A 27,352-nucleotide genomic window follows, 5' to 3' on the forward strand; every position below is an offset into this window, starting at 1 on the left:
GGGGTGGGGTCGCGGGTTCCGTTCACTCTCCGTTCACCAGTGCCTCTAGGGGTGGGACGCCGCGACACCGGTGCCTGGTGACCCCGCAGCCTGGGCCACGTGGCCCTGTGTTCTCGGCGGGGGGGGGCAGTCCTGCCCCCCAGACCTCTGATCGCTCCATTCTTGGGAACCCAAGGTCCAGCTCTGGCCACCGGTTCTTCAGCCATGTGCTCACTTCACAACCGCGTGGTGGTCGTTTCTACGGCGGCGGCGAAGGACAATTGGGTTCTATCCGTGGACTCTTGGCGTTTGAACCCAGGGTGTGACGGCTCGTCGGGGTCCCCCCGGTCCTGCATCCCCGTAGCAGTGAGAACAGGCTCCGCCGGCCAGTAGAACAGGGGGGTTCATCTCTCCTCCAGGATACAGCCCAGCACAGACGTGAGGTGGCTACAGGAGTCAGGGCCAGGATGCCTCAGACCCCTAGGGTTAGGGGATCCATCGCCCCCCAGACCCTCAGCTTAGGCTGTTTCCTTCACGTTTCCCAGCCAGCAACTTCCTCGCTCCCAGACCCTCTGCCTCCCTCCCGTTGTCTCTCCCCTGGGGGAAGAGCCTTGTTGTCTGGTCAGGCTGGTCCTAGGTGTCTGGGCTAATACACGTGGTGTGTCCGTGAGAATCACACAGCGCAGCGCAGGGAGCCCCAGGTCACAGAGCAGACAGCCCCCCAACTACGTCACTTTGGGTTTGTGACAATCTTCTGGCATGTGTGAGAAGACAGAACCTTGCAGAACCCTCTGGTGAGAACCCGAGAGCCGTAAGGGACGAGCTCTGGGGGCCGGGCAGCGAGGGGGACCTGGTGCCAGGAATAATCGTCCCCGCTCTCTGACCAAAGAAAAGTTCATTCAGTAACACGCCGAAGTAATCTCTGAGCTGTGCCTGGCCGGTCCGTTTACAGGGACACGGCACGTTGGTGGGACTCGGGGGTGGTTGGAATCTTAGCTTCTCATTCACCATCTGTAGGAGTGGCAGCTCAGACAGCCACAAGGGGCAGCTGGCCAAGGCTGGGTTTAACTGCTAGCTGGAGTTTGCAAGGCTTTGGGTGGGAAGACAGTGACATCCATGCAAGGACACAAATTATCCAAGGAGCCCGAGAGGCCAGGAAGGACAATGTTGCATGTGGTGGCTCTGAGGTCTTGCAGTGTGTGGTGGGGTGAGCTGGGCCCAAAGGCCCCCTACAGGAGATCTCGGGGCTCTGCCACACCCATCCCAGGAAAGGAGCAGCGGAGAGGTCCTCCAAGCAGGCTAGAATGGCTACAGGGAAAGCAGCCAATCAGGGCCCAGAAGGGCCATATAAAAGGAGCTGCAGAACAGAGCCTCAGTTAGTTACTGCTTGGAGCTGGAGAAGAAAGGACTGTAGGTCTGAATGCCTGGAGAGCTCACTGTGGCCAGGGACCGAGGGGGAGCTGGATGCTCTTGTCAGGCTGCTGGGACTGAGCCAAAGAGAGTTTGCTAGCTAGGACCAGGAGACCGTTGAGAGAGCCCCTGGCCAGCTGCTAGGACTTAGTAGGGACTGAGCCTAGGTAAGGCTGCCTGAAGACAGTGTCTCCAGGGAGGAAGCCCTGGAGATACAGCCCCACACTAGGGCTGGACCACTTAAAGATGAAAGCCCCAGGAGGGCTAGAAACACAGCCCTGGTGGATGCTATGCCGAAGGGGCCTGTTCTGATTAATGTGCAGACAGCGTGTGACTCACTCGGAGCACTGAGGCACGGTAACCCGCCTGAGAACCGCCCAAAGGAGTCACCAGGACTGAAGAATGCAGACATGCAGAACCAGAGGGGGGCACTTGCGAGGGGTGGGTGGTGGCCCCATGACACGGTGCTCCCAGGACTTCATCAGATAGGAACAGTCCAAATCCATGGGGCTGGAAGTGGAGTCCCGGGCCCCTCGTGTGTCCATCCGGGCACCTGGGAGTCGTCTTGGATATGTGTGACCTGGCCTGAGATGAGCCTTCTCTGCAACCAATGTCTCTGTCCATGGCTGGTCACGGTTCTCGTCCGTCCTCCGAGAACCATGGGGGTCCCTGGGTGACATGAAGGAGAAGGGGGAGGGGTCGATGCCGATGGAAGGTAGGTGGCCCAGGGTCTGGCCAGATCTCACTGCTTATGTGTGTGGCCTGTTTCTTTTACGATGTTCTGAAAGCTGGCGGGCGTCACGAGCCCAGGGCCAGGCTGCTCTCAGGGGGCGGAAAGAGCTGGTGCTAGCCCAGGTGGCGAGGATCCCTCGTGCCCACTCCAAGCTAAAGACACGGCCTGGAGCTGGCTGAAGGAGCGACGCGGAGGCTCCCTGAGAGTCGCTAGGGAGGAGAGGGTGGAGCCGAAGCTCTGGGCCAGTTTCTCAGAGGAGCTGCTAAGGCCGCGCAGTGAAACCGGGAAGCCTTGGGGACGCCGGCATCATGCCTGGAGCCTGTTCCTCACCGTTCTGCCAGGGGATCTTTGCTTCTTTTGGAGATCCCAGGCCAGATGTTGCTGGTTTCGCAGGCCAAGGGGCTGGGCTCAGGCAACTTTGTTCTCTCGCCGGGGACTCGCCTGCATGGAAGCGGGATGGGAGTAACTCCGTCGCCCCCCCCCCCCCACCTCCGGCGCGTGCTGCTCACCGGGCAGTGGGCGGAGTGAGCTGAGAGGCCGGGGGAGCCATGGCATCAGTCGTGTCTGTCATGTCGGGGGTCTCCAAGAAACTCACCAGTTCCAGCAGCTCTGCACCACCTCCTGTTTCTCCCCGATTCCCTCCAGTGTTCACAGATACTTATATATACATCTCAGAGATTTGGGTGCCTGTCTGCGAGTCCGTCCGTCTGCCTGTCTGCGAGTCCGTCCGTCTGCGAGTCCATTTGCTCAAGAACTTCTACATGGGAACACGTCTGCACGTTTAGAGGTGACACAGGGGATCCCTGCAAGCTGCAGAATTGCTATTTGCAGATCTCCTGTCCTGGCATGGGAAGGGCAGTGGGGGCCAGATCTGCGGCTCCCGTTATTTGTGAATTTCGCCATTCGCTGGAGATGCGGGAATGCTTCCACAAGTAGGAGGGAGAAAAATTGTTCCCCTTGGCCTCTGAGGACAGGATAAGCAGCAATAGGCTTAAACTGCAGTAAGGGAGGTTCAGGTTGGATATTAGGAAAAACTTCCCACCTGTCAGGGTGATTAAACACTGGAATAAATTGCCTGGCAGGGGGGAGGTTGTGGAATCTCCATCCCTGGAGATATTTAAGAGCAAGTTGGACACACACCTGTCAGGGATGGTCTAGAGGGCGCTGGGTCCGGCCGTGGGGGCGGGGGACTGGACTCGATGACATCGCGAGGTCCCTTCCCGTTCTAGTGTGCTAGATTCTATGACTCCACCACGAATGGCTTTGGTTTTCCTGTACTCGACACGGGACATGTGGAGTCAGCTATTGCTGGGGAGCACGTTGGGATTCTGTATCCTGTCGTTAAGCTGGTGCAGCGTTGGTCAGTTGCGAGGCCCATCCAGACAGCGAACAGAAACGAAACCAGGCGCCCTGTGTAAATATCCAGCCTGTGTAAACGCCTTCCCCCCGCCACCAACTGTGCGAACGTGATCCATATGCCAGGAATCTGGCCCTGACACTGTCTCGGGATGGGGGAGTCCCTGGGCCCTGCACCCCGTCCGCAGCCAACGGGACTCTCAGGCGGCCGGTGGAACAGGAGGTTTCTTTGTTGGCAGGGACCCAGCGCAGCCCAGGACCACGAGCAGGCCGTATTATTCCTCTCGGGGAGAAGAGGTCCCGGGCCCTTCTCCCCCCTTTTCTGCTCTAAGCCCCTTCCCCAGGCCCTAGCCCCGCCTCCCCCTTTGTTCCCGTTCAGGGGCCCAAGGCGTGATTTGCTGTCCCCGGGCCCTCAGGACTGCGAGGCTCTACGTTCTGCCCCAGTGAGTCACGCCCAACCTCCCTGTCCTCGTTCAGATAGCATTGCAGTGCCCAGGGAAACTGAGGCAGGCACTCACACGTAGTGTCATTACAGAACCGTGCAGGACCACAGAATCACATCCACCCCCCAAGGCAAACAGAATTCATACAGTCCCCGCTACGGCACAGACGCAATTCACAAATAATTTCAAACGACAAAGTCGATCCAGAGTCTGATCTATTTGGAACAGCTCAAAGGGCAAAAGGCACTGGCTGCATTGCTCAGCTCTACCCACCCCCTGACGGAGGGAGCTGTGCTCACGATACTGTGACCCATGACAGCAGGGATACTCACACTGCGATTCATAGTGACGGGGCTTTCTAATGCATCTCCTGCGGCTCTCTGAGGCTTTAGAACCCACGTGACTGAACATATGCAAGTCAAGAATGACGTCACACAGCTGGCTCTTTTGGCTAACATTGCTCGCTGATTTGGCTGCTGAACCACCGATATTTGGCTATCGCTGCATTACAGTCAACATTTGCCTGCTGATACCATTTGATTGTGTCATCTATTTCTTTTTTTAAAGACTGAAAAGATTGGTGGTGTCTCAGATGCCACTGGGTGGTAAGTGTTGGTAAATACTGACGTTTTCGTGGAGACCACTGGGGATCAAATAGAGCATATGCTGAAACTTCCAGCCCAATTCTTGGGGCTGAAGATGGTCTGGTCAGAAGCATCTGACCAGTGGGTTGCTTTCTAGACGCCAGTTGCCCATGATGAGTTACGTTCCTCGTTAGTGGGCACATGGCATGCCCAGGGGAGACTCTCAGAGGGTGCGGATTTGAACTCAGACCCTCCACTGCACCTTCTGCCTTCCACTTCCTCTCTGTCCTGTTGCTCTCTTTTGAGAGCTTGGCGGCTGCACCAACCACCTTGCTGTTTTTCTGAGGAGCGTCTCTGAAGTGTCAGCGTGAGCCTCCCGAAAACATTGCTGCCAGGGCAGCAGTGCCGTGCATGCGTGCGTCCGTTGGTCATGTAATAGATCAGATAGATCTGGGGCCTGATTCCCCCTTGGCATCACAAAGACAGAAAAGGGGGTGGGTCTCGTTTGCACTAGGACACCACTTTGGCAGGGCAGCGGGGCCTCCAAGTGAGCGCAAATTGCAGTTCCCATCGTGTAAGCCCCTTTGCCTGGCCCTAGTGGTACGAGGGACCTCGGCGGGGTACTAAGGGGGCACAGAGAGGCAGTCACTCCTCACTGGCGCCGAGCACGACACAAGGGGCAGGACACCAAAGAATCGGGCCTCTCGACTCGGGGGCTGTAACGTGCTGTGAAACGATGCGGTGGATTTAATTTGTTCTCTTCTTCCTGCCCCCACCTCCCTCTTCCTTTCCTTCTGTCACACCCCCTTCCTGCCCACCCTGCTTTGCCCAGCTTCCCCTGCCTTTTTCTCTCCCTCCGTCCCCTCTCTCTCCCGCTTACGCCGCTCCCCCGTCCCCTCTTCCGCAGGGGCAATGCCGCCAAGGGCCGTTGCTTCCAACTAGCACATGCTGAAGCCGTTCCGCCGGCCCGGGCCCAGCGCGCCACAGAGGCTCGATCGGCTTCGCCGCTGCAGCTGAGGATGCCTGGGAAGGCCCCGAGGACTCCTGTGTCTGCATGAGCGGTGGCCCGAAGAGAGACATGTTGGGACAGAGCCCTTCCGGCTGGTACAATGCTCCCCGCGCTGAGACGAGCATCCCTCACCATGGCAACCGCTTGGAGGCTCCTGACGTGCGCTCTCATCCTCACCACAGCGGCGGGCGGCTCCCCCGCTTCCAAATTCCACTCACAAGGTAGGGTTGCCCTGGGGGAGGGGGAGGGGGGCTGGAATTGCGCGCCACGATGGTGCACCGCTGGCTCTGGGGTGGGACGCGGCCCTGCTGTGCTAGGCCGAAGTGGGTGTCGCCCGGGGGCACTCCGGGGTCTACTCATCAAGGTATCGGCCTAGTTCTACAGCCCTCGCCAAGCCAGGGCCAAGGAGCGTTTCATCCGGCGACTTGTTTGCAGCGCTTGGTGCTCCGGAGGCCGAAATGTCCGAGCGCTGCTGATCTGCCGCTTGGTTCCAGCGTATAACGCTGCGGTGAAGCGGAGCCTCTGGCATTTTTATGTCTGGCTTTGTGAGCAAGCGGCTCTAAAGGGAGGTGGCGCAGGGGTACGCGAGGCGAGCCAGGAGGGCAGTGTCTGGAGGGGGAGAGCCGCTGAGCTAGGGAACCACAGACTCCTGCTGCTTGGCTACAGCAGGGGACCCAAGAGTCGACTCTTGCTCCGTTTAGACTGCAGGCTTCTTTTGGACAAAGCTTTTCCGGAAGTGACCTTCTTCCGAAAGAGAGCGTCTACACAGCAAAAGCGATCTGCTTTCTCGAGAGTGTCCAGACTCAATGGAGGCTCTCGCATGTCAGCTGTGATTGCGATGGACAGAGCGGCCACCAGGGCACCTGTGCTTTTTCCTCTTTCCTCTTCTTGCGAAAGAGCTCCCTCTTCCCCGTCCACACGCGCCTCTTCCCGGAAGAGCTCTTTTGCACAAAGGCTTCTTCCTCCTAGAAAGAGGGTTACCAATGCCGGAAAAAACCCTCTGTTCTTTCGATTTCTTTGTTCGAAAGAACGTGATTGCAGTGTGGACGGAAGTGAAGGGTTTTTTCGGCAAAACGGCCATTTTTCTGAAAACACTCTGCAGTGTAGACATACCCTGGGTTACGCCTGGAGCAGTTATAGACCCTTCTCTGCATGGGTTGCAACCCAGCACTGGGCCAGGAATGTCGGGTGCTGGGGCTCATGGCTGCAAGGGGATCGGGGGAGCAGTGGGGGGGCTGAGGCAGCTTCCTGCTAGTCCTGGCACCGCAGACTGCGCTGCGCCCAGAAGCAGCCGGCAGCAGGCCTGGCTCCTAGTAGGGGGATGCACAGGGCTCCACTGCCCCTGCCCCAAGCGCTAGCCCCACACTCCCACTGGCTGGGAATCTGCTGCCGGCTGTTTCTGGGGGCAGCCTGGTCTGTGGTGCCAGGAGAGGCAGGAAGCTGCCTTAGCCCCCCTTCCTCCTCCCTCCCCGCTGCACCGCTGCCCGGGAGCCATTCAAGGTAAAAGCCTTCTGCCCCTGCCCTGCCCCCCCAAAGCTGGAGCCCCCTCCCATACCCCAAAGCTCCTCCTCAGCCCCAGCCTGCAGCCCACACTCTACTCACATTGTGTCGGGTTGTGGCATCGATGATTTTCTTCTACTGGGTCATGAGAAAAAAAGTGTGAAACCCGCTGTGATCCGGACTTTAGTCAGCCCCAGGTGCTAGCTGGAGAGAGGCCGGGGTAGCCGCCTGTCAGCACTTCAGGGGAGCGGGGCATCCCAGGCTGAGTAAGAGTTTCAGAGGAAAGAGCCTTAGGAAGAAAGATGCACACGTGTGTGCACTGACGTGCTTGTGTGTCCACGGCCCAATCTGTGTTTGTGCGGATGGCTGCAGTGGTGGGGGCGCTGGAGGGGCTAGCGCGTGCTTGCATGTGGGTGGGGATCTGGGTCCCCTTGGGAACATGCATGTCAGCTGGCAGCGACCGTAGGAGGGTGTGTATAAGCCCGTGTGTGGCTACGGAGCTGGGGGCGGCGGTCTGTCTGGCTGTATGCGGTATGCCCGGGCTGAGGGCAGCGAGGGGACCTGAGGCTAGCGCGTGGGCCGCATGCGTGGCCATGAGATTGTCGTAACCAAGACGGTCTCCCGGGCGCGGGCAGCTTTCCCCCCGCGCGGGCTGTGCCGAGGGACCCGTCGCAGCGCTGGGCTTGGCTGCCAAGGGGGCGCCCGGCTCCCACGGGCAGCGTCGGGTGCGACCCGCACGCACCAGCCCTGGCTCCACGCGGGTGTGAGAACCAGGAGAATCTGGCAGCTTTGTGCATGGGAAACAGTAAATGGAGGGGGTGGGGGGGCGATGGGCCGCAGCTGCCCCCCGTGCAGGTTTATCCCTCGGGAGCGGGGAGCTCCTGGTGATGGGGGGCTGCAGCCGGGCTACATTCGGGGGGGGCTGCAGCCGGGCTACATTCGGGGGGGGCTGCAGCCGGGCTACATTCGGGGGGGGCTGCAGCTGGGCTACATTCAGGGGGGGGCTGCAGCCGGGCTACATTCGGGGGGGGCTGCAGCTGGGCTACTTTTGGGGGGGCTGCAGCCGGGCTACATTCGGGGGGGGCTGCAGCCGGGCTACTTTTGGGGGGGCTGCAGCCGGGCTACTTTCGGGGGGGCTGCAGCCGGGCTACTTTTGGGGGGGCTGCAGCCGGGCTACATTCGGGGGGGGCTGCAGCCGGGCTACATTCGGGGGGGGCTGCAGCCGGGCTACTTTTGGGGGCTGCAGCCAGGCTACATTCGGGGGGGGCTGCAGCCGGGCTACATTCGGGGGGGCTGCAGCCGGGCTACATTCGGGGGGGGGCTGCAGCCGGGCTACATTCAGGGGGGGGCTGCAGCCGGGCTACATTCAGGGGGGGGCTGCAGCCAGGCTACATTCGGGGGGGAGGCAGCAGCCGGGCTACATTCGGGGGGGGCTGCAGCCGGGCTACATTCGGGGGGGGCTGCAGCTGGGCTACTTTTGGGGGGGCTGCAGCCGGGCTACATTCGGGGGGGGCTGCAGCCGGGCTACATTCGGGGGGGCTGCAGCCGGGCTACATTCGGGGGGGAGGCAGCAGCCGGGCTACATTCAGGGGGGGGCTGCAGCCGGGCTACATTCGGGGGGGCTGCAGCCGGGCTACATTCGGGGGGGCTGCAGCCGGGCTACATTCGGGGGGGAGGCAGCAGCCGGGCTACATTCAGGGGGGCTGCAGCCGGGCTACATTCGGGGGGGCTGCAGCCGGGCTACATTCGGGGGGGCTGCAGCCGGGCTACATTCAGGGGGGCTGCAGCCGGGCTACATTCAGGCCCCTTGCGACAAGCCGGGGCTGCGGTTGGAGCTGCAGGTTGCGGGGAGGAACAAAGCGCAAAGCACTGCTGGGTTATGGCCACGGTCTGAGTGCCTCCTCTGTGCCCTGCCCCCGCAGAGGCAGGCAGCCTGGGAAGGGGCAAACCAAGAGGTGACCAGAAGCAGAACCGCTGCCGCCGCGCCAGTGGATCCGGAACCAGCCTGGCTTCCGGTGCCGTTTGCCAGACTCCGTGTTCTGGGCTTCCTGCGCCAGGCAGCTCGCCAGCTGCGTTCCCCCTTCCCTGCCCCACACACGCTGCAGGGCCAACTCCGCGACCTCCCCCAGGTCTGCAAAGCACCTCGGTCTGACCTGGACCCCCCCCACTTCCAACCCTTGGCCCCCGCGCAGTCCAAACCCACAGTGCCCCACTGCTCCAGCCCCGCGATCCGCACCTCACGCCAGGCCCCAGAGCCTGCGGACTTCTGCGGTGCCCAAACTGCCCGCTCTGCTGCCCTAGAGCAGGTTTGGGGCTGAGCAGACCACTGGAGCCCTCTCCCATTTGACCTGAGCCAGGAGTCCATGCCCCCGCCGGTGAGTAGAGTATTTGGGCCCCACGGGGCCGGGCGTTGTTGGCGTGGCAGTAGGGTTGCCAGATGGTTGAAACAAAAATACCAAATACCACCTCCCCCCCCTCAAAAAACACCGGGAAAAAATTCTGTTGAAGGGAAAAAAAAGGGGAGGGGGGGATCAAAGTTGCTGAGTAAAAAAAAAAAGACACCAAGGACTTATTAAGCCAAAACATTTTTTTTTAAATAACCCAGCATTAGAACAGCATGTCCCCTTTAAGAGTGAGTGCAGGGCTAGGCACAGGGGAGAGGTTGAGCACTAAGACCCAGGGGAAGCATTGCTACCCCTAGGTCTTTTGGCCTGCAACCATTTTGTGCCGGCAGCCTTGGGGAACCAGGTAAGCATGGGGCCTGGGGTCGGGGTGTTGTGTGTTTGTAGGGTTGCCAGGTGCATTTTCACCTCCTGGCTGGGGAAAAATTCAGAAGACACAGGGCAGCTCAGGGCAGCTCAGGCGTCCGGGATTCTCTCGATTGTTTGACCGGACGGGAGGCGAAAATACCGGCCGTGCGGGTGACCAGCGGACACCTGGCAGCCCTGGGGGCAGGGCGTCCGAATACCAGTGTGGGAGATGCCACTGGGGAAACCCAAGGCAAGTCCCTAGGTCTTGTGTCCAGCCTGGCATCTGTGCGGATCTGAAATGGGGCCCTTCAAGGGCAAACCCCAGCGCGGAGCCAGGGCTGACTCTGGTGAACGAGGGCCCAGCTGGAGAGAGCAGGAGGGACCTGCCTGCCAGGGAAGCAGGAGGCTTCCTGGAGGTAGCACAGGGCTGGGGAGGCTCCCGGGTGGCAGGGCAGCAGGCCCGCCCCCCTTTGCCAGGGCTGAGTGGCCATTGCAGACTGCAGGGGCTAGGTGCAGGCTGGCAGTGGGTCACTGAGGCAAAGTGGGGGCAGGGGAACTGGGTGTTCCCTGGGGAGGGGAGGACACTACAGTGCAAGCAGGATAACCCCCCCCCTCCCCCGGAAGGGGCTCAGACACTGCTGGGGGGCACGTCCTAAGGGGACGCCGAGGTCCATGAGTGACACGGGTCTGGACTAGCGAGGACATGGGGAGACACCGGCGAGAGGAAGGCGGCCAGGGAACCAAGGAGCTAATTCCCTGAGCAGCCAGCTGGAGGCGCCGTGGTGCGCCGGCCCGTGATAGGCCCGCGGAGCCTGAGCCTGGTGAAATACGATTTCTACACACGCCAGGGACCAGCCTTGGTTGACGCTCTTTGCGGCTGTTGCCGGGATAGGACCCTGTCATTTGGGCCCTCCCCTCCTCGGGGGCGCTCAGCCTCCACTCCGGGGCGAGCTCGGCCTCAGTCCTGCAGCAAGGCCCCCGGCGGGAAACTCAGCCCGTTTGGCGGGAATCTGAGCGAGCGAGAACAGTCAGCCAGAGCAAAGCAGCAGCCCCGGCCGGTGGCGGGTTTGTCGGAAGTTCCGGTGATTGCTCGGCCGGCGCGTCGCGCCTCGACCCCACGGGGCTGCATGGAAAACCAGTCCGGGGCTGCTGGGGTTCCCGGTGCACGGCGCGGCGGGGGGGGGGGGGGGGGGGGGCTTGAGCCAAGCACAAGGCAGGTCAGTAGCTGAGGCAGGGCCCCGTCTGCTCGTCCTCAGCCCAGTGCCTGGCTGCCCAAGCAATCTGTGGGCGTCACGGTGTCTGGCTAGGCTGGCTCTGGTGACTGCTAGGCAGGGAGTGGTAACCCTCCGCGCCGGGGGGGTATGGAGGCCAGTTCACCTGTGAGGCGGCAGGCTGAGAGGAAAGCCCTCACGGGAGGGAACAAGCTGGGCTTGCTGAGAGCAGAAAGGGGCTGCAGGAAGACAGGCCACGGTCACTCCCTGGGTGAGCGAGGTGGCTCCCGGGAGCTGGGGCTGGCAGACACAGTGGGGGGGGGGGGGGGCAGAGAGGTAGGAAAGGCTCTGGGGAGAAGGTCAGGGCAGACCTCGGCTGCTGATGGGAAGGTTCCCCCGTCCGCTGCTAAGGAAATGGCACCAGCTGGCAGGAGAAAGGGAAGATTGCCTGAGCCCGTTTGTCAGAGGAGACGGGGAGGGCTTGGAAGGTGGAAACATGGCTAGTCCCCTGGCCAGAGGGCCAAGTTGGGAGGAGACTGCGAGGCCCCGAGGAAGAGAAGAGCCCCGGGGAGACCGCCAGAGTGGCAGCAGGAGACACGGCACATTGCAGAAGGCAGCCTTAGACCGGGAAAGTGCTAATGCCCACAGCAGCCAGGAGGAGGCGCCACCTGCTGTGAGACGATGCCCTGGCACTTCCTGTTTTCCAGATGTGGAAACTGAGGCTCGGAGCGATTAAACGCCAACATTTGCAGACGCCCCCTCTGGTTTTGGCCGCCATGATGTGTCCAGGGCCACCTCCATTAGCTGGCACCAGGGTGGGCTTAGAACTCAGGACTTCTTGGCCCCGGGTTGGGTGTTTTTCTAAAAGAGATGCTCTAATTTAAGCAGGAATTGTTTCAGAGCCATTCTCTGGCCTGTTACACACCGGGTCAGACTAGAACAGGGCCAAGCAAAATACAGCCTGCGGGCTGATCTGACCTGCTAAGCCTCTGGATCTGACCTGCGGGCACCGCAGGAGCCTCAGTTCGGTGCCCTGTCTGCCTGCCCTGCACACCATTCACAGCAGCCGGCCTGTTTGTCTGTGAACAGCTGTGAGCCTCGGGGCAGGGGGGCCAGGTTTTGCATACTGCCCCCACCCCCAGCACAACTTGCAGCTCCCATTGGCCGGTTTCCAGACAATGGGAGTTGCTGTCTGAAGAACAGGCCAGCACATGAAGTACCTCCCCTCCTCCTCTCGGACTCACAGCTCTTCTTAGTTGCACAGGGCCCCACAGCCAGTTGCTCTGAGTGGCCTGGGCCATGGAAGGCAGGGAACCTGCTGGGCTGCTGGCTGGGAGTCACCCAGGTAAGTGTCTCCCAGGCAGAGCCAGCCTCTGGCACCCCAGCCCCTGCCTCCCCCCACACCTCTGCCCCGTATTTCAGCCCCCTACCCCATATAGCTCCTGCACCCAGACCCCTCCGAGACCTTGCCCCCCAGTCCCCTGCCCTAGGTCACAACCACCTCCTTCACACAAACTCCCTCCCAGACCCCACACCCGCTCTGCACCCCAGTCCCTTGCCGCAAGCTCCCTTCTGCACCCAATCTCCATCCCAGAGTCCACATCCCCTCCACTAATTGCATAGAAGAGGGCAGCCCTTGGCCACGTGCCAAATTCTTGCTCCTAGGTAGACAAAACTGATGGGACAGACCTCAACCAAGGCACGGCACCACGGACAGACCCTGTCACTCTGTACCGCACGCGAGAGCGGAACTGGGGCTCAGGCCTCCAGGTGCGATCCAGCCCGTCAGCGGAGGTGCAGATCAGTGTCTGTCCAAAGGTGCCAAAATATGACGGCGATGGGCACTATCTTACTTAGACTCCTAGAGCCCCAGGGCGGCAGAGACCTCAGGAGGCACCGAGTCCAGCCCCCTGGCCAAGGCAGGACCAACCCAACTCAATCAGCCCAGCCAGGGCTTTGTCAAGCCGAGACTTGAACACCTCTAGGGATGGAGACTCCACCCCCTCCCTAGGGAACCCATCCCAGCGCTTCCCCACCCGCCTAAGGAAATAGTTTGTCCTAACACCCAACCTAGCCCTCCCCCACTGTAACTGGAGCCCATTGCTCCTTGTTCCGCCACCTGCCCCCACTGAGAACAGCCTCTCTCCAGCCTCTTTGTTAGTTGGAATACTTCTGGATTTGGGACCCCTGTGACCACGACTGTTGCGGTCCTGGTGGCCACAGTTCTCAAAGGATGTTAATGATTTTGGGAGGGTTCCGAGAAAAGCCATGATGAGGACTGAAGGCCTGGAAACGGTTCCTTACCGCATTCAACTCTGGGAACTCCATCTAGCTAGCGTCTCAGACAAGGGGTTGACTTGATCCCCGCATCCGAGTACCTGCCCTGGTGACCATTCTGGCAGACCACGGGTTAACCAGATCGGAAGTGGCTGGAAGCCGAGGCTGGACACATTGAGGATTAGATCCTTTATGGGCAGACCAGAGGGGCGTGTAAGGTGGGAAAAGCCGTTGGGTGGGAAAGTGGCGGAACGGGCGCCCTTGTGATGGAAGCGGAGGGGTTAGTGACGATGTCCGTGTGCGCAGGGGAGCCCGGGGAGCAGTGGGAGATGATCTGAGAACTCCCCCACACAAGAGAACACGATGAGAACGTTTGTGAAGGGAGATCAGGCCCCACCGCTCTCTTAGAAATCTGTGAGAGAGGCAACAAGCAGGTGGACAAGCGTGGTCCCGTGGACGTGGGGCTTGTGGACTTTCGGCAAGTCTTTGACAAGGTCCCTCACCGAAGCCTCTTACACCAAGTAACGAGTCCTGGGATGAGATGGCCCCTCGTTGGTCAGATAGGAAAGGAAAGGGGGGGCCAATGATCAACTGGGGGTTGTCTCTCCGGGATCGGTCCCGGGACCTGCGCTTTGAAACATCGTTCCACATGAGCTGGAAAAGGAGGTGAACAGTGAGGTGGCCACATTCACCGATGATACAAAACGAGCTCAGTCCAAAGCAGACCGCAGAGTTACAAAGGGATCTCACAAAACTGTGATGGGACAAGATAAGAAATGCAGTGTCGCTAAGTGCAGAGCAAGCACTAGTAATGCATAGCCCCCTGCCTGACCACCTCGAACCCCCATATTGGAAACTGACGCCCAGAGAGGCCAAGTGACTTTCCCGCAATCGCACAGGGTGTCTGTTGAACCAGGGACTTGAAACTGGATCTCTCTCAGCCTAGGCTAGTGTCCTAACCACTGGACAATGCTACCCCTCTGGCCTGTGATTAGCCTCACACAAGTCAGTGACAGAGAGCCCAGCTCCTGGCCCCCCTGCTCCCCTCTTTTCACTGCTAGTTGCACAAGCACCGCTCCTGGCCTCCCTCCCTTCAGCCTGTGAGGCAGGCTGCAGAGGAGAGGAAGAAATGGTTCCAGGAGCAGCAAGTTAGCGGGCTTGCTGGAGTGAAAAGGGCTTTTCGGCTTGCCCGGCTCCACACACAAGAAGTGCTCTGAGGTGGGGGAAGCCCCAGAAGGAGTGAAAATAAAATCCTCATTTCTGGTTGGCCAGGCCGAGGGCAGGCACCAGAGATGTCCATGGCTTGGAAGGCCGGGACGTAACCCTTCGCCCAGCCAGTGGGAAGGACTGTCCCTTAGCCGTGGCTGAAGAAACCGCTCTGGCAAGATCCCACGTTGGAAAATGCACCAGAGGGAGACTGAACGCTCCGGAGCTGGACATGCGGTGACAGGGCCGTTGGGAATCGAGATATGACGGCTTTGAAGATGGGCATCGTGGAGCCAGGCAAAAGGCAGGAAAGCGGGAAGGAAAGAAGATGCCGAGAGCACAGCGGTCCCTTGAGCAAAATGGGTGGGTGTGTCCAGCAGAGGAGACACTCCGGATCCACGGCCGTGAGTAGCTCGTGCTTCAGATACATCAGCCGAGGAGGGGGACAGATGATTCCGTGGCGACCTAACTGAGCTTCCAAGCACCTTCCTCTGCAGCACCTGGCCCCGACAACGTCTGGCAGTTCCTGTGTGACCGTTTGCCAGCGGCACGAGACTTTCTCCGGCGCAAAGCGCAGCTCCTACTGCTGGGCAGGGGCGGTCGCGAGAGCCGCAGGTGGCACTGTGAGGGGCCGCTGTTTGCCCTGCCTCCACCCGGCCGTGCCACCGATGGGTTAGCGCCACAGAGGTGGGGCTTGGGGTCCCCGCTGTGCCAACCCAGGAGCATGAGGAGAGGAGTCGGCCCCAGCCAAGCCCGAGAGGGTCAGAAAACAACCCAGCCCAAGGAGAGCGATTCGTGGAGCGGAAGCCACGTGACACGTTGGGGGCAGCGCTTCACTTCAAGGGCCACTGTAGGAAACCCCGTTTCCTGTAGCACAGCACGGGTGTGGTGCTCGCGTGTCCGTGTCCGCGTCCACTGCCCCCACGTGCACTGCCCTTCGCTTCCGTTGGGTCGAAAACAGCAGCCGCCAGGGTCCGTTCAGAGACAGTTCAACGCAGCTCAACAGGAAGGATTGGCGCTGCCCCGGGAGCAGTGGGGGGCAGCCTGCAGGCCGTATGCAGCCCGTCTGGGACCCTTGTGTGGCCCGTGCACCCCCTCGTACCCCTGGGGCGCTGGAGCCCCACGCTCAGCTGCTCCTCCCCCTCCCTCCCAGCCCTTCAGGGGCACCATGAATCCGCCGATTCCCAGTGCTCAGGCTTTGGGAGGGAGAGGGCAGGCCCTGGCATGGAGCATAGGCAGCCAATGCAGGGGCTCCAGCAGCGCTGGCGGGCGGGCGGGGCTGGGACGGGACACGTTTGGGAGAGGCGGCAGGGGCGGGGCAGGGCGGGGCAGAGATTTGCTGTTGGATGGAAGTGTCGATGTTTCCGTTTTTAGGACGTGACGTTGCTGACGGGTCGGTGAGTCGGTGAATGGCGAAAGCATTTCGCCTGGGCTGGAAATAATCAGCCTGCAAAGGATTCATGCAGCTCATCTCATTGTGGGGGCCATGGCTAGTGCACACGACTGTGCGGCCCCCGGAGAGGAAGGAGGGCCACTAGCCTTGGCTGCCCATGCCTGCCCTTGACTGGTGTTTCTGCAGCGCCGCAGCCAGGACGCCTTGCGACGCCCAGTGGCTCCGTTTCACCGTTTCCAGCCAAGGGGAGGGCGGGAAGCAAACCGCAAGTAAACACGCCGGCACGGCCGGTTCCCAGGGCTCTCAAAGCGGTTTCATGGGCCCTAGACCCAACCCAAACCTAGCCGCAGTCTGGGCCCCCGACTCCCAGCGGGGTTGCAGGGTCTGTGTCAGACCCCCCGGGGCCTGGTTAACACAGCTAAGCCCAGAAGGGGCCTGACACGAAAACGTTTGGACGCCCCGGCACCCAAAGTGACATGGCGCCAATCTCTCGGGTGGAGAAGGGTGACGTGTTCCTCCGCAAGAGCAGACCCCCGGGAGGTACCATCAGTGACCTTCTTAGCTCACATATGCTAAGCTGGACCGTTTGGGAGACTGACGTGTCCTAGGAGGAGATAATAGAAGAAATCTTGCCCCTGGGAAGAATCCCAAGCACTGTTACAGGGTGGGGACCGACTGGCTGGGTAGCAGTTCAGCAGAAAAGGGCCTGGGGATTCCAGTGGGTGAGAAGCTGGAGATGAGTCAACAGGGCGCCCTGGTAGCCAGGAAGGCGAATGGCACATTGGGCTGCATTTGGAGGAGAATTTCCAGCAGATCCAGAGAAGTGATTATTCCCCTTTATTTGGTGCTGGGGAGGCCACATCTGGAGTATTGTGTCCAGTTCTGGGCCCCCCACTACAGAAAGGACGTGGGCGCATTGGAGAGGGTCTAGAGAAGGCAACACAAATGATGATTTGGCTGGAGCACATGACCTGTGAGGAGAGGCTGAGGGATTTGGGCTTGTTCAGTCTGCAGAAGAGCAGAGGGAGGGGGGATTTGAGAGCAGCCTGCAACTCCCTGCAGGGGGGTTCCAAAGAGGCTGGAGAGAGGCTGTTCTCAGTGGGGGCAGATGGCAGAACGAGAGCAAGTTACAGTGGGGCAGGGCTGATTGGATATTAGGACATGCTGTGTCCTTATGAGGGTGGGGAAGCGCTGGGCTGGGTTCCCCGGGGAGGGGGGGAATTTCCGTCCCTAGAGGTGTCTGAGTCTCGGTTTGACACTGCCCTGGTTGGGCTGATGGGGTTGGGTTGGTCCTGCTGTGGGCCGGGGGCTGGACTCGGTGCCTCCTGGGGTCTCTGCCTGCCCTGGGGTTCTATGGTTCTATGTTGATGTAGCCCCTGGAAGATCCTGCCCTGGGATTCTCTGATTCTAAGTTGATAAGTTCAAAGTGCAACATGTGGCTGAAAAGCCGGATGAGCAGGGATGTTGTGTGATCTTCAGGTCCCCGGTTTCCCTCTCCTTTGATGGGGCCCTGCTCCTTCCTGGTGCTACCACCAGATAACAGGACAAGCAGTGATTCACCAGGACCTGCTGGTACCTCCCGCGGGTCTGAACGAACCTGAGGCCGCTCGGCCGAGTTGCTGAAGAAGTGCACAAGCGCACATTGAAATGGACGGCTCCGCGGAAGCACTCGCAAGCCGCTCTCCACTCTCCCAGACCTATTGTGCTTCCCTTAGGAGCCTGGTTTGTCGTGTGAACCCCCGACTTTCACCTCCCTTAAAAGAACTTGCTAACAAAACCAGACAGGAAAGCACACGAGTGTCACAATCACTATTACTGAAAAAATGCCTCCTTTGTATTTTTACCATATCGTTGTAAAGTAAATCAATTCGAATGTAAAGATTGTACTTACATGTCCGAGCGTATTATGCAGCGCAGTAGAAACAAGTCATTGTATGAAATTTTAGTTTGCCGTGACTTCGCTGGTGCCTTTTATGTAGCCTGATCTAAAGCAAGGCAAATACCTGGATGTGCAAATACCAGGCCACATCTGGAATAGTGCGCCCAGTTCTGGGGCCTCCACTACAGAAAGGACGTGGATGCATTGGAGAGGGTCCAGCGGAGGGCGACCAAAATGCTGAGGGGGCTGGGACACATGACCTCTGAGGAGCGGCTGAGGGAGTTGGGTTTGTTCAGTCTGCAGAAGAGAGGAGTGAGGGGGGGTTTGGGAGCAGCCTGCAGCTCCCTGAAGAGGGTTCCAAAGCAGATGGAGAGAGGCTGGTCTCAGTGGGGCAGGTGGTAGAACAAGGAGCGATGGGCTCAAGTTACAGTGGGGGAGGGCTAGGTTGGAGATTAGGACAAGCTGTGTCCTTATGAAGCGCTGGGATGGGTTGCCCGGGGAGGGGGGTGGAATCTCCATCCCTAGAGGTGTTTAAGTCCCAGCTTGACACAGCCCTGGCTGGGATGGTTGAGTTGGGCTGGTCCTGCTTTGGGCGGAGGCTGGACTCATGACTCCTGAGGTCTCTGCCGCCCTGGGGTTCTAGGGTTCTATGTGCTGATGCACCCCTGGAAGATCTCGTGCACCCCGGGGTGTAGGAACTCCTGGCTGACAACTGCCGGAGTAGAAGGCTGCTGTTGTCGTATCTCCCCTTTAAACACTGACCCTGGGAGTTGCAGAGCGACGCCCTTCTCTTCAGCACCAGGCTGCAGATCGGGAGGGTCGCTGTGGGCAAGGGGGGTGTTTTCTTTCCTCTTCTCTTATAGTGCCCTGGGTTCACGATTCCATTGCTCGTCCGTCCTGTGCCTTAGTGCCCCATTGTGAGTCCTTCCTGCTAGGGCTGTAACTGTCGTTTTTTACTGGTCTGGGACCACCTTTCCCATCCCAAGACCCCACGCCCATCTGGCGAGGAACCCCATGGACACCCCTCTGCCAGCCCAGAGCCCCAGGCTGAGACCCCTCGGTCTAAGGTCAGAAGGGAATTGCTGTGATTTGCCAGAAGAGACACTGGCTCTCTGGCTATGTCTACACTCTGGGGGTTTTCCACCACATCCAGGGAACGCTTTTGTTTGTGGCAGAGCAGACGCGCTCTTTCGGAAGCTCTGTCTTCCTCCTCCCACGAGGAAGAAGGGCTCTTCCGAAAAAGGAGGCTTTTCCGAAGTTTGGCCCAGTGTAGACGGGCCACATTTCGGAAAAGCCTCTTCCGATAGATCACTGTAGTGTAGACATAGCTTCTGAGTGCAGCACAGGCCACGTCTACACTGCACTGCCCCTCCGGAAAAAGCTACGCAAATTGCGAACTACAATTTGTGCAGCTTCTTCCGCTTCTTTTTCTGGAAGAGGCTTTTCCAGCATTTGGCCTGTTTACACTGGGACAAATGTCGGGAAAATACCCTCTTTGGGAACATCCCTTCTTCCTCGTAAAACAGGGATGAGTTGATCCTCCAAGATAGACAGGAAACGCCCTCTAAGGCCAGCCAGTCCTTCTCCGGACCAGGACTTGGGATGTTCCCCCCAGTGGGAGATGGGCCAATGAAGCTGAGTGGAGGGAAGATCGCCCCCAGCTTCCTTTGCTCGATTTCAGCCTTTCATGCCTCAGGTTTGTTCCTCCCCCGCTGGCATTTCTCCTTTCGGGGGTTGATGGTTGTTGCCTTTTTCCAGCCCCATGGTGGCTGTTGGGAGCTATCTGGCGCCCACCAGCGGTATCTGAACGCCTGGCAATCTGTCACGTTGCTAGCCTCACAACGGCCCTGTGACGTAGGGAATGGCTCTGCTATAGAGTCGAGGAACTGAGGCCCGGGGAGATTAAGTGACTCACCCAACACCACACAGGAGTCTGTGGCAGAGCAGGAGCACCGCAGGGTTGTGCCGTAACCCCTCAGTCCCCTTCCTTCCATCTCGGTAGCACGCCTGGCCCAGTGCAGGAAGGCCCACCCCCGAATGTGACCCTGTGTTTGCTTTGCCCCCCAGAGGAGTTCCTCTCCAGCCTGGATCACTATGAAATTGCTTTCCCCATCCAAGTGGACCAAAACGGGGACTTCCTCACCTTCGACATGCGACGCCAGCCCAAGCGGCGCGCCCGGCGCGGCCTGAGCTCCCTGGCCTACGAGGCAGCTGAGCCGCAGGTCTTCTACAAGGTCCCCGCCCAAAGCACCCAGTTCCTCCTCAACCTGACCCTGCACTCCAACCTGCTGGCCGAGCACTTCACCGTGGAGTACTGGAAGCGGGACGGGGTGGACTGGCAGCACGACTTCCATGAGGACTGCCACTACGCAGGCCACCTGCAGGGTCAGCACCTGAGCTCCAAAGTCGCCATCAGCAACTGCAACGGGCTGGTAAGCGTCCCGCGGGAGAGGGTGGGGCGCCGGGCCAGTGCCGAAAATGGGGCAGATGGCGTCGCCCCGAGCGGCAGCCCCGTGGCTGTGAGGGGCGTGGCCGGGCGGCAGAGCTGAGACGGGCCGTTGCTCGCGGCGATCCGCTCGCTGGAGGCCCGGTCCTGTGAAGGGCGACCATGAGCGAGGCAAAGGCCCAGGAGAGCCCATCGGCCTCCACTGGCGTCGCTCGGCGGGGCCGGGGAGACCCACAGCCACACTCGGATTGTCGCTCTAGGAGGCCTCAGGCTCTTGCGCGCCGGCAAAGGGCGCTGGGTGGGTAGGAGCCGGGCATGAGGTCCGGCCGCGGGACTCACCGAGACGTGTTTGTTCAGCTCCCTGGCTCTGCCGCCAGCCCGTGTCCTAGGGCTGATCCCTCTCTTGCGCTCACGGGGGAATGGCCAGCGGGCCTGACTGAGCGAGGAGGCACTCACCGTGCCGGGCTGGTGAGGAGGGGGCTGCAGGGAGTCACCCAGAGGACACACCGGGGTGCGGTGAGGCTGCCCTCCCCCACCCGCACTTTTTGTGCAAAAGCATCCATGCCAATCTAGACACCCTTTTGCAGAAATACTTTTAATGGAAAAACTTTTCCGTTACAAGTATTTCCGCAAAATCATGCCAGTCTAGACGCAGCCTAGGGCTACATCTACACTATGAGTTTTCTGGGCAAAAAAATATGCTAATGAGGGCCTCATTTGCATGAGTCACAATCTCATTTGCATATTTTCTGCCGATCCGGTTTTTCACTAGGGGTTTTTGCGCCAAAACAAGCAGTGGGGACGTTTTCTTTTTGCGCAAAAACCTCTTTTCCCGCAAGATCCTTATGCCCCAAAAAAGGAGGTTTACCGAGCTTGTGGGAAAAGGGGTTTTTGCACAAAAGGAAAACGTCCCCACTGCTTGTTTTGGCGCAAAAACCCCTAGCGAAAAACCGGATGGGCAGAAAATATGCAAATGAGATCGTGACTCATGCAAATGAGTCTCTCATTAGCATATTTTTGCTGAGAGAACTCATAGTGAAGACGTAGCCTAAGTGAACCCAGCGTTCCACCCACTAACTGCTTAACGGGGATTTTCCATCCCGAGCCCCCTGCGTGCACAGACACACAGAGCTGCAATCCATCGGCACCCCCCCCCAGTCGGAACGCTCCTCTCTCCTGTCTCCCATGCTGCCCGCACCCCAGGGCCACACGCTCCCTCCTGGCCCGTGCTCTCCGCCGCGTGGTGGGAAGCGAAGGGCTGAAGGCTCAGGCTTCCAGCGCGCGGTCTGGCTGCTCACCGCCTGCGGGGCGGGGCTGCCAACGAGCCTGCAACGCAAACCAGCTGCAGCAGGAGGCAGGCCCGGCGGCCGACCTGGGCCCGAAGGGGGTGGGAAGCCTGGCATTCAGCAGAGCAGGGTTTCCATCTACTGCCTGTTTGGGGTCCCGGAGACCCAGCGCGTGGGGCCCCACAAAGACGCTCCGTGCGGAGGGAAGGGAACTGGAAATCCCCCTCCACTCCTTACCTGCCACGACCTGCACTGCCGGCACAGCTTCCCCCTGCTGCTAGGCATGAGGAGCCCTGCAGGCTGGGGATTGGGAACCTGGCCTGGAAATCAGTATCTCTGTGTTCTACCCCCCCGCGCCCCCGCTGCTGAATGGCTGTGAGCCCTGGGCAAGTCCCTCTGCTTCACTGGGCCTCCATTTCTCCATCTGTGAAATGGGGAGAAAGCCACTTAGCACCTTTGCGGGGGGCTTTGGGAGCTGCGGAGAAGGGTGACACAGTGACATCAATATCTGGGGGCAGCACCACACATGGCAGTCTGAGCCCAGGGCTGCTCCCTCCACAGTTAATAATCTAGCAGTAGAGATGGGAGTGAGACAACCCGAGGGTACAGCCAGACTGTCCCCATAGACCTGGGATCTCTGACTGCTTGACCTGTGGCCCACCCTGATCAATACAAACCTTTCCGCGGACCACCAGTCAACCTCCCACTATGACAAAATGGGTGCAGGAGCAGGTGAGGGAGGGGGTCTGGGCAGTAGGTGGGTGCAGGAGCAGGCTGTGGGAGGTGGGTGCGAGAGCAGGAGCAGGAGGTGGGTGCGGGAGTGGGAGGTGGGTGCGGGAGCGGGCTGCGGGAGGTGGGAGCGGGCTGCGGGAGGTGGGTGTGGGAGCGGGCTGCGGGAGGTGGGTGCGGGAGAGGGAGGTGGGTGCGGGAGCGGGAGGTGGGCGCAGGAGCGGGCTGCGGGAGGTGGGTGCAGGAGCGGGAGGTGGGTGCGGGAGCGGGAGGTGGGCGCAGGAGCGGGCTGCGGGAGATGGGAGCGGGCTGCGGGAGGTGGGTGCAGGCTGCGGGAGGTGGGTGCGGGAGCAGGCTGCGGGAGGTGGGTGCGGGAGCGGGCAATGGGCGCAGGAGCGGGCTGCGGGAGGTGGGTGCAGGAGCGGGCTGCGGGAGGTGGGTGCGGGAGCGGGAGGTGGGTGCGGGAGCGGGCTGCGGGAGGTGGGTGCGGGCTGCGGGAGGTGGGTGCGGGAGTGGGCTGCGGGAGGTGGGTGCGGGAGCGGGCAATGGGCGCAGAAGCGGGCTGTGGGAGGTGGGTGCGGGCTGCGGGAGGTGGGTGCGGGAGTGGGCTGTGGGAGGTGGGTGCGGGAGCGGGCAATGGGCGCAGGAGCGGGCTGCGGGAGGTGGGTGCGGGAGCGGGAGGTGGGTGCGGGAGCAGGCTGCGGGAGGTGTGTGCAGGAGCGGGAGGTGGGTGCAGGAGTGGGCTGCGGGAGGTGGGTGCGGGAGCGGCTGTGGGAGGTGTGTGCAGGAGCGGGAGGTGGGTGCAGGAGTGGGCTGCGGGAGGTGGGTGCGGGAGCGGCTGTGGGAGGTGGGTGCGGGAGCGGCTGTGGGAGGTGGGTGCGGGAGTGGGCAATGGGCGCAGGAGCGGGCTGTGGGAGGTGGGTGCGGGAGCGGCTGCGGGAGGTGGGTGCGGGAACGGGAGGTGGGTGAGGGAGCGGCTGCCGGAGGGGTGGGATTCTGGCTAATGGGAGCAGCGGGGGCAAAGCCTCCCGGTGGCAGTTTCCTGCCCTGCCATTTCCCCAGTCTCGGGGGTGGGGGGCCAGCAGACAGTGGAGCTGCTTCCTCCCCCCATGAGCTGGATCCGGCCTGCGAGGTTCAGGGTTCCTTCCTCCCCTGCCACAGTGGGCACCCAGCCTCACAGGAGCCGGGAGGCTGGGACCCCCGTGCAGGCTCCCTGCTGTGCAAAGGGGGGGGCCGTGGCGAGCCCCAAACCCACGGCCCAGCTGCAAGATGGTCGTGGCTACTAGTGGGCTGTGGGCCACACCTCGGAGACCACTGTCATAGACGGACAAATCCCGTCGATTGTAAGGTCTTTGGGGCAGGAACTGTCCTTTGGTTGGGTGTTTGCACAGCGCCTAGCGCCGGAGCCCTGGACCTCTCTGAAGTGCCACTGAAAAACAAATATTACAAAATAATTAACAGCTACTCTAGTGACTAGAGCTCTGTAAACACTCAAGCTGACAGACTGACTGGCTGGCTGGCTCCTGGGGGCTTCCTTTGCAATCCGGGAATATGGAATGAATTATCGGGGGGCACTCTGGGCTTTTTCCCCCCGAATCTTGAACTGTTCAGGCCTTTACATTTCGAGTGAGTAGCATTTGGGATCAAATTCTGCTCTCGCGTCGGTGTGAATCGGTCGTTCTACGGACTGACTGGAGCTCGCTCTGGTTTGTACCCCAAGGAGGGGAGGGCAGAGTCTGGCCCCTCTCACCTGGTGATGGTCGAGGGGGGGGGGGTTATTTCATTAAGATGGGGATGGGGAATCACGATGGAGATAAACAGCATTTGCCATCCAAGTCTGCTCTGGCGACTGGCCCCACCTCTGGTCTGGTCTAGGGTCACCATATTTGAATCTTCCGAAGAGGACGCTCCTGAGAGTGCGTGTATCTGTGTCAGTATCGACCCGCTCGCGCTGTGTTCACGTGTTACCTAGCCGCGATCACGTCTGATGAGCACTACATGGCCCCTGTGTCTGTCTGGTTTTTACAAGGCAGCCCACCCCCCTGGCCTACGAACCCCGTGGACCTGCGGCATCTCCGAAACCCGCCCTTCAACTCCACGTTCCCCATGGTTGAGGGCAGGTTGGATCCAGAGCCCGATTCAGATCTGAGCTTTGTGGTGCGGGTCCCTCTTGAGCCAAAACTCAGAAAAATGACCAAGCGAGGCCCAGTCCTCCAAACAAAACTTTACTGATGAGGCTCGTATAATAATCAGAGAACACTGGAACTGGGGGGGCCCTCGAGAGGCATCGAGTCCAGTCCCCTGCCCTCATGGCCAGACCCAGCACCGTCTAGACCATGGGTTCCCAAACTGGGGGGGCATGAAGAAATTCCAGGGGGGGTGCAAGGCGACCCATCCCCCCCTTCAATTCCCCCTCCCCCACACCTTCTCTGCCCCCCCCCCCCCCCCCACAAGTTTTGCTGCTATTTTTGTTTTTTGGCCCCGGTCAGTTTTTTTATTTTTTGGGGGGGAGGGTTTCTCAAAAATCAGTCGGGAAGTTTTTCCTAATGTCCAACCTAAACCTCCCTTGCTGCAGTTCAAGCCCCTTGCTTCCTGTCCTGTCCTTGGGCCAAGGAGAACAAGTTTTCTCCCTCCTCCTCCTCTCTTCTAGATGCCTGTAAACCGCTATCACGTCCCCTCTCAGGCTACGTCTAGACTATGGGCCTACGTCTACACTGCCCTCTCTTGCGCAAGCAAATATGCAAATGAGGCGAAGTGGTGAATATCGCTGCACCTCATTTGCATACTTAATGAGACGCCATTTTGTGCAAGGGGCTTTTGTAGGGGCTCCGTAGTGTAGTTGTAGCCTCAGTCTTCTCTTTTTCAGACGAAACAAGCCCAGTTCTTGCAGCCTTCCCTCCTAGCTCACGTTCTCTAGACCTTTCATCATCTGAGTTGCTCTTCTCTGGACCTTCTCCAATTTCTCCACCTCTTTCCTGAAGTGCGGTGCCCAGAACTGGACACAAGACTCCAGCTGGGGCCTGACCAGCGCAGGGCAGGGCGGAAGAACGACTCCGCGTGTCTTGCTCACCACACTCCTGCTAACGCAGCCCGCAATCACGTTGGCTTTTTTTGCCACACGGTAACGCTGTTGGCTCCTGTTCAGCATGTGGACCACTCTGACCCTAGATCCTTGTCTGCAGGACTCCTTCCCAGACGGTCGCGTCCCGTTCTGTGTGTGTGGCTCGGATTGCTCCTTCCTAAGTGGAGCATTTGTCCTTAATGAACGTCACCCTCTTACCTCCGACCACGTCTCCAGTTTGTCCAGGCCCCGGGCACTTTGCACCTGATCTCAGCCCCCTGCAAAGGAAACGAGTCCTTCGCAGCAGACTGTGTGGGTGCTCGCAGGCTGCTGCCCAGCCCTCCCGAACCTGGTGCTAAGCGCATGGGATGGGCGGTTGCGAGCCCGTCCCTGCGCCCCCGGTGAGTCCCCCACACACAGCCTCCCGTCCGCCCCACGCAGCAGCCAGCGGTCACGTCGGCAACCCAGGCCTCACCGTGGCCTCGGCAGTGCAGCGCTTGGGCCCCGGAGAGGGCAGCGCTTCACACGCTCCTGGGCAGGAGAGGTGGAGGCGTCCGCCGCGGTCCCAGAGACCGTGTCCTGGGCAGCCAGGCTGGGTCCTTTCCCAGCAGAACGTGAAAGCTCTTCCCTCCCTTTCCAGCGGTGACCTCCTTCCCCGGCCCACAGAGCCGGCAGCCAGCTGGCCACGCAGGCCGCCGCTGGGCGCTCGGCTGCAGCCCTCGCCAGGCTAACCTCATACTACCTCGCTTGTGTTCGAGCGAGGGCGCCGGGCCAAGAGCAACAGAGCTCGGTGCAGAAGGAAATCCCCCGGCCCTCGGAGAGGGGGCTCTGCGGCACACACACTGCCCGATTCAGCTTGCCTGGCCGGGGAGGGGACAGAGCCTGAGGAAGGAAGTGGCGTGGAACCCCAAAGGACGTGCACCCGACTTTCCCGGCCGTCGTTTCTTTACTGACATAGCATCCTCCAGGCCAGGGGCTCAGGGCGCTGTATCGTCTCCAGCTCGGGAAGCCAAGCGACTGGCCGGAGAAGGGGCCGTGGGAGGGCTTGGAATGTAGCTATGTCCTGGGCCGTGCTTTATCAACAGCACAGAGAGGAAGTGTGGCCTAGTGGTTAGGGGATACGCCTGGGAGGCTCACATCCAGGTCACTGCGGCTCCAACACGGATTTTCTGCGTGACTCCGGACTAGTCACTTGGGGTTTCTCCCCACACACTCAGGCTGCGAATCTGCCCCCGGCTGCCTGGGCCCCTTGGCTCTCGCCTGTTTCAGAAAGGCTCCAAGTGCACGAATGAGCCGTTAACGCGCACCAGCAGGGGCTGCACAAGCCGGCCGGCACTGGCTACTGCAGGGCAGACCCGCACGGGAGCTGCAGAGCAGTGGAAACAAGCACTTAGTCCAAGGGTGAGCGACCTGCGGCCTGCGGGGTCCTGGGTGTGGCCCGTGAGACAGTGTGCTACCGTTGCCCAGGTTGTCGGAGTCAGCTGGTTTCCGTCCACGTGGTGTTTTTCCCGACGGTGTTACTGAAGTGACCCGCACGTACAGGCAGGGAGGTGCCTGCTGGTCGCACCCAACACGGCCTGTGGGAGCCGGGCGCCCCCCCTGCAGCCAGTCCCAGCGCTGCTCCGGTTCGGCACAGCCCGCGCGTTCTAGTCACACAAGCGCCGGGAGCAAAACTGCCCTCGCCCGGGAGACCGTCGCTTACAACAAGCTTGCGGCCCCAGAGATTGCCCATCGCTGCCTTGGTCTCTTTCTGCCTCTGGTCTCCAGCTGGGACTGGGGCCGAGCAGGCCGCTGCGCTTCCGGGGCGGTGCCAGGGAGGGGAAATGCAGGGCCCAGCGGGAGGTGCTCGTGTACTAGCACAATGGGGCCTGTGTACACACCAGGCAGAGTTGGGCCAATCGCAGACATTTAGTCCAGCCAAAATCCTTGCTGGCCACCTAGACCATTTGTGAGCCTAAAGCTTCCTGCGGCCGGCTGTAGGGCTACGGATCCGCACGCAGCCTGCCGGTCCTGAATCGCATTTCGCTGGGGCCCGGGGCTCCGCCCTTGCCTGACTGCCGTTCCCCGGAGCCGCGTTAAGTCCCGGGCAATGCCGGGTAA

General features: G+C 60.5%; 1 protein-coding gene across 5 annotated transcripts in view; it reads left to right on the forward strand.

The window, feature by feature from the left end:
* Positions 1-27,352, forward strand: part of ADAMTS10 (ADAM metallopeptidase with thrombospondin type 1 motif 10) — a 118,819-nt gene that overhangs the window by 21,603 nt on the left and 69,864 nt on the right. For 4 of the 5 annotated variants that reach the window (XR_012896730.2, XM_075903178.2, XM_075903175.2 and 1 more), the window contains exons 2-3: positions 5,338-5,735; positions 19,798-20,162. Coding sequence is in view for 4 of the 5 variants with exons in the window: in XM_075903178.2 (XP_075759293.2) it covers positions 5,615-5,735; positions 19,798-20,162 (486 nt within the window). In the remaining variant the exon portion in view is untranslated. The remainder of the gene's footprint in view (positions 1-5,337; positions 5,736-19,797; positions 20,163-27,352) is intronic. The other variant, XM_075903177.2, reaches the window with a different exon arrangement.

Source organism: Pelodiscus sinensis, chromosome 32, assembly GCF_052426305.1.
Source record: "Pelodiscus sinensis isolate ZL-2025 chromosome 32, ASM5242630v1, whole genome shotgun sequence".
Taxonomy (NCBI): domain Eukaryota; kingdom Metazoa; phylum Chordata; order Testudines; family Trionychidae; genus Pelodiscus; species Pelodiscus sinensis.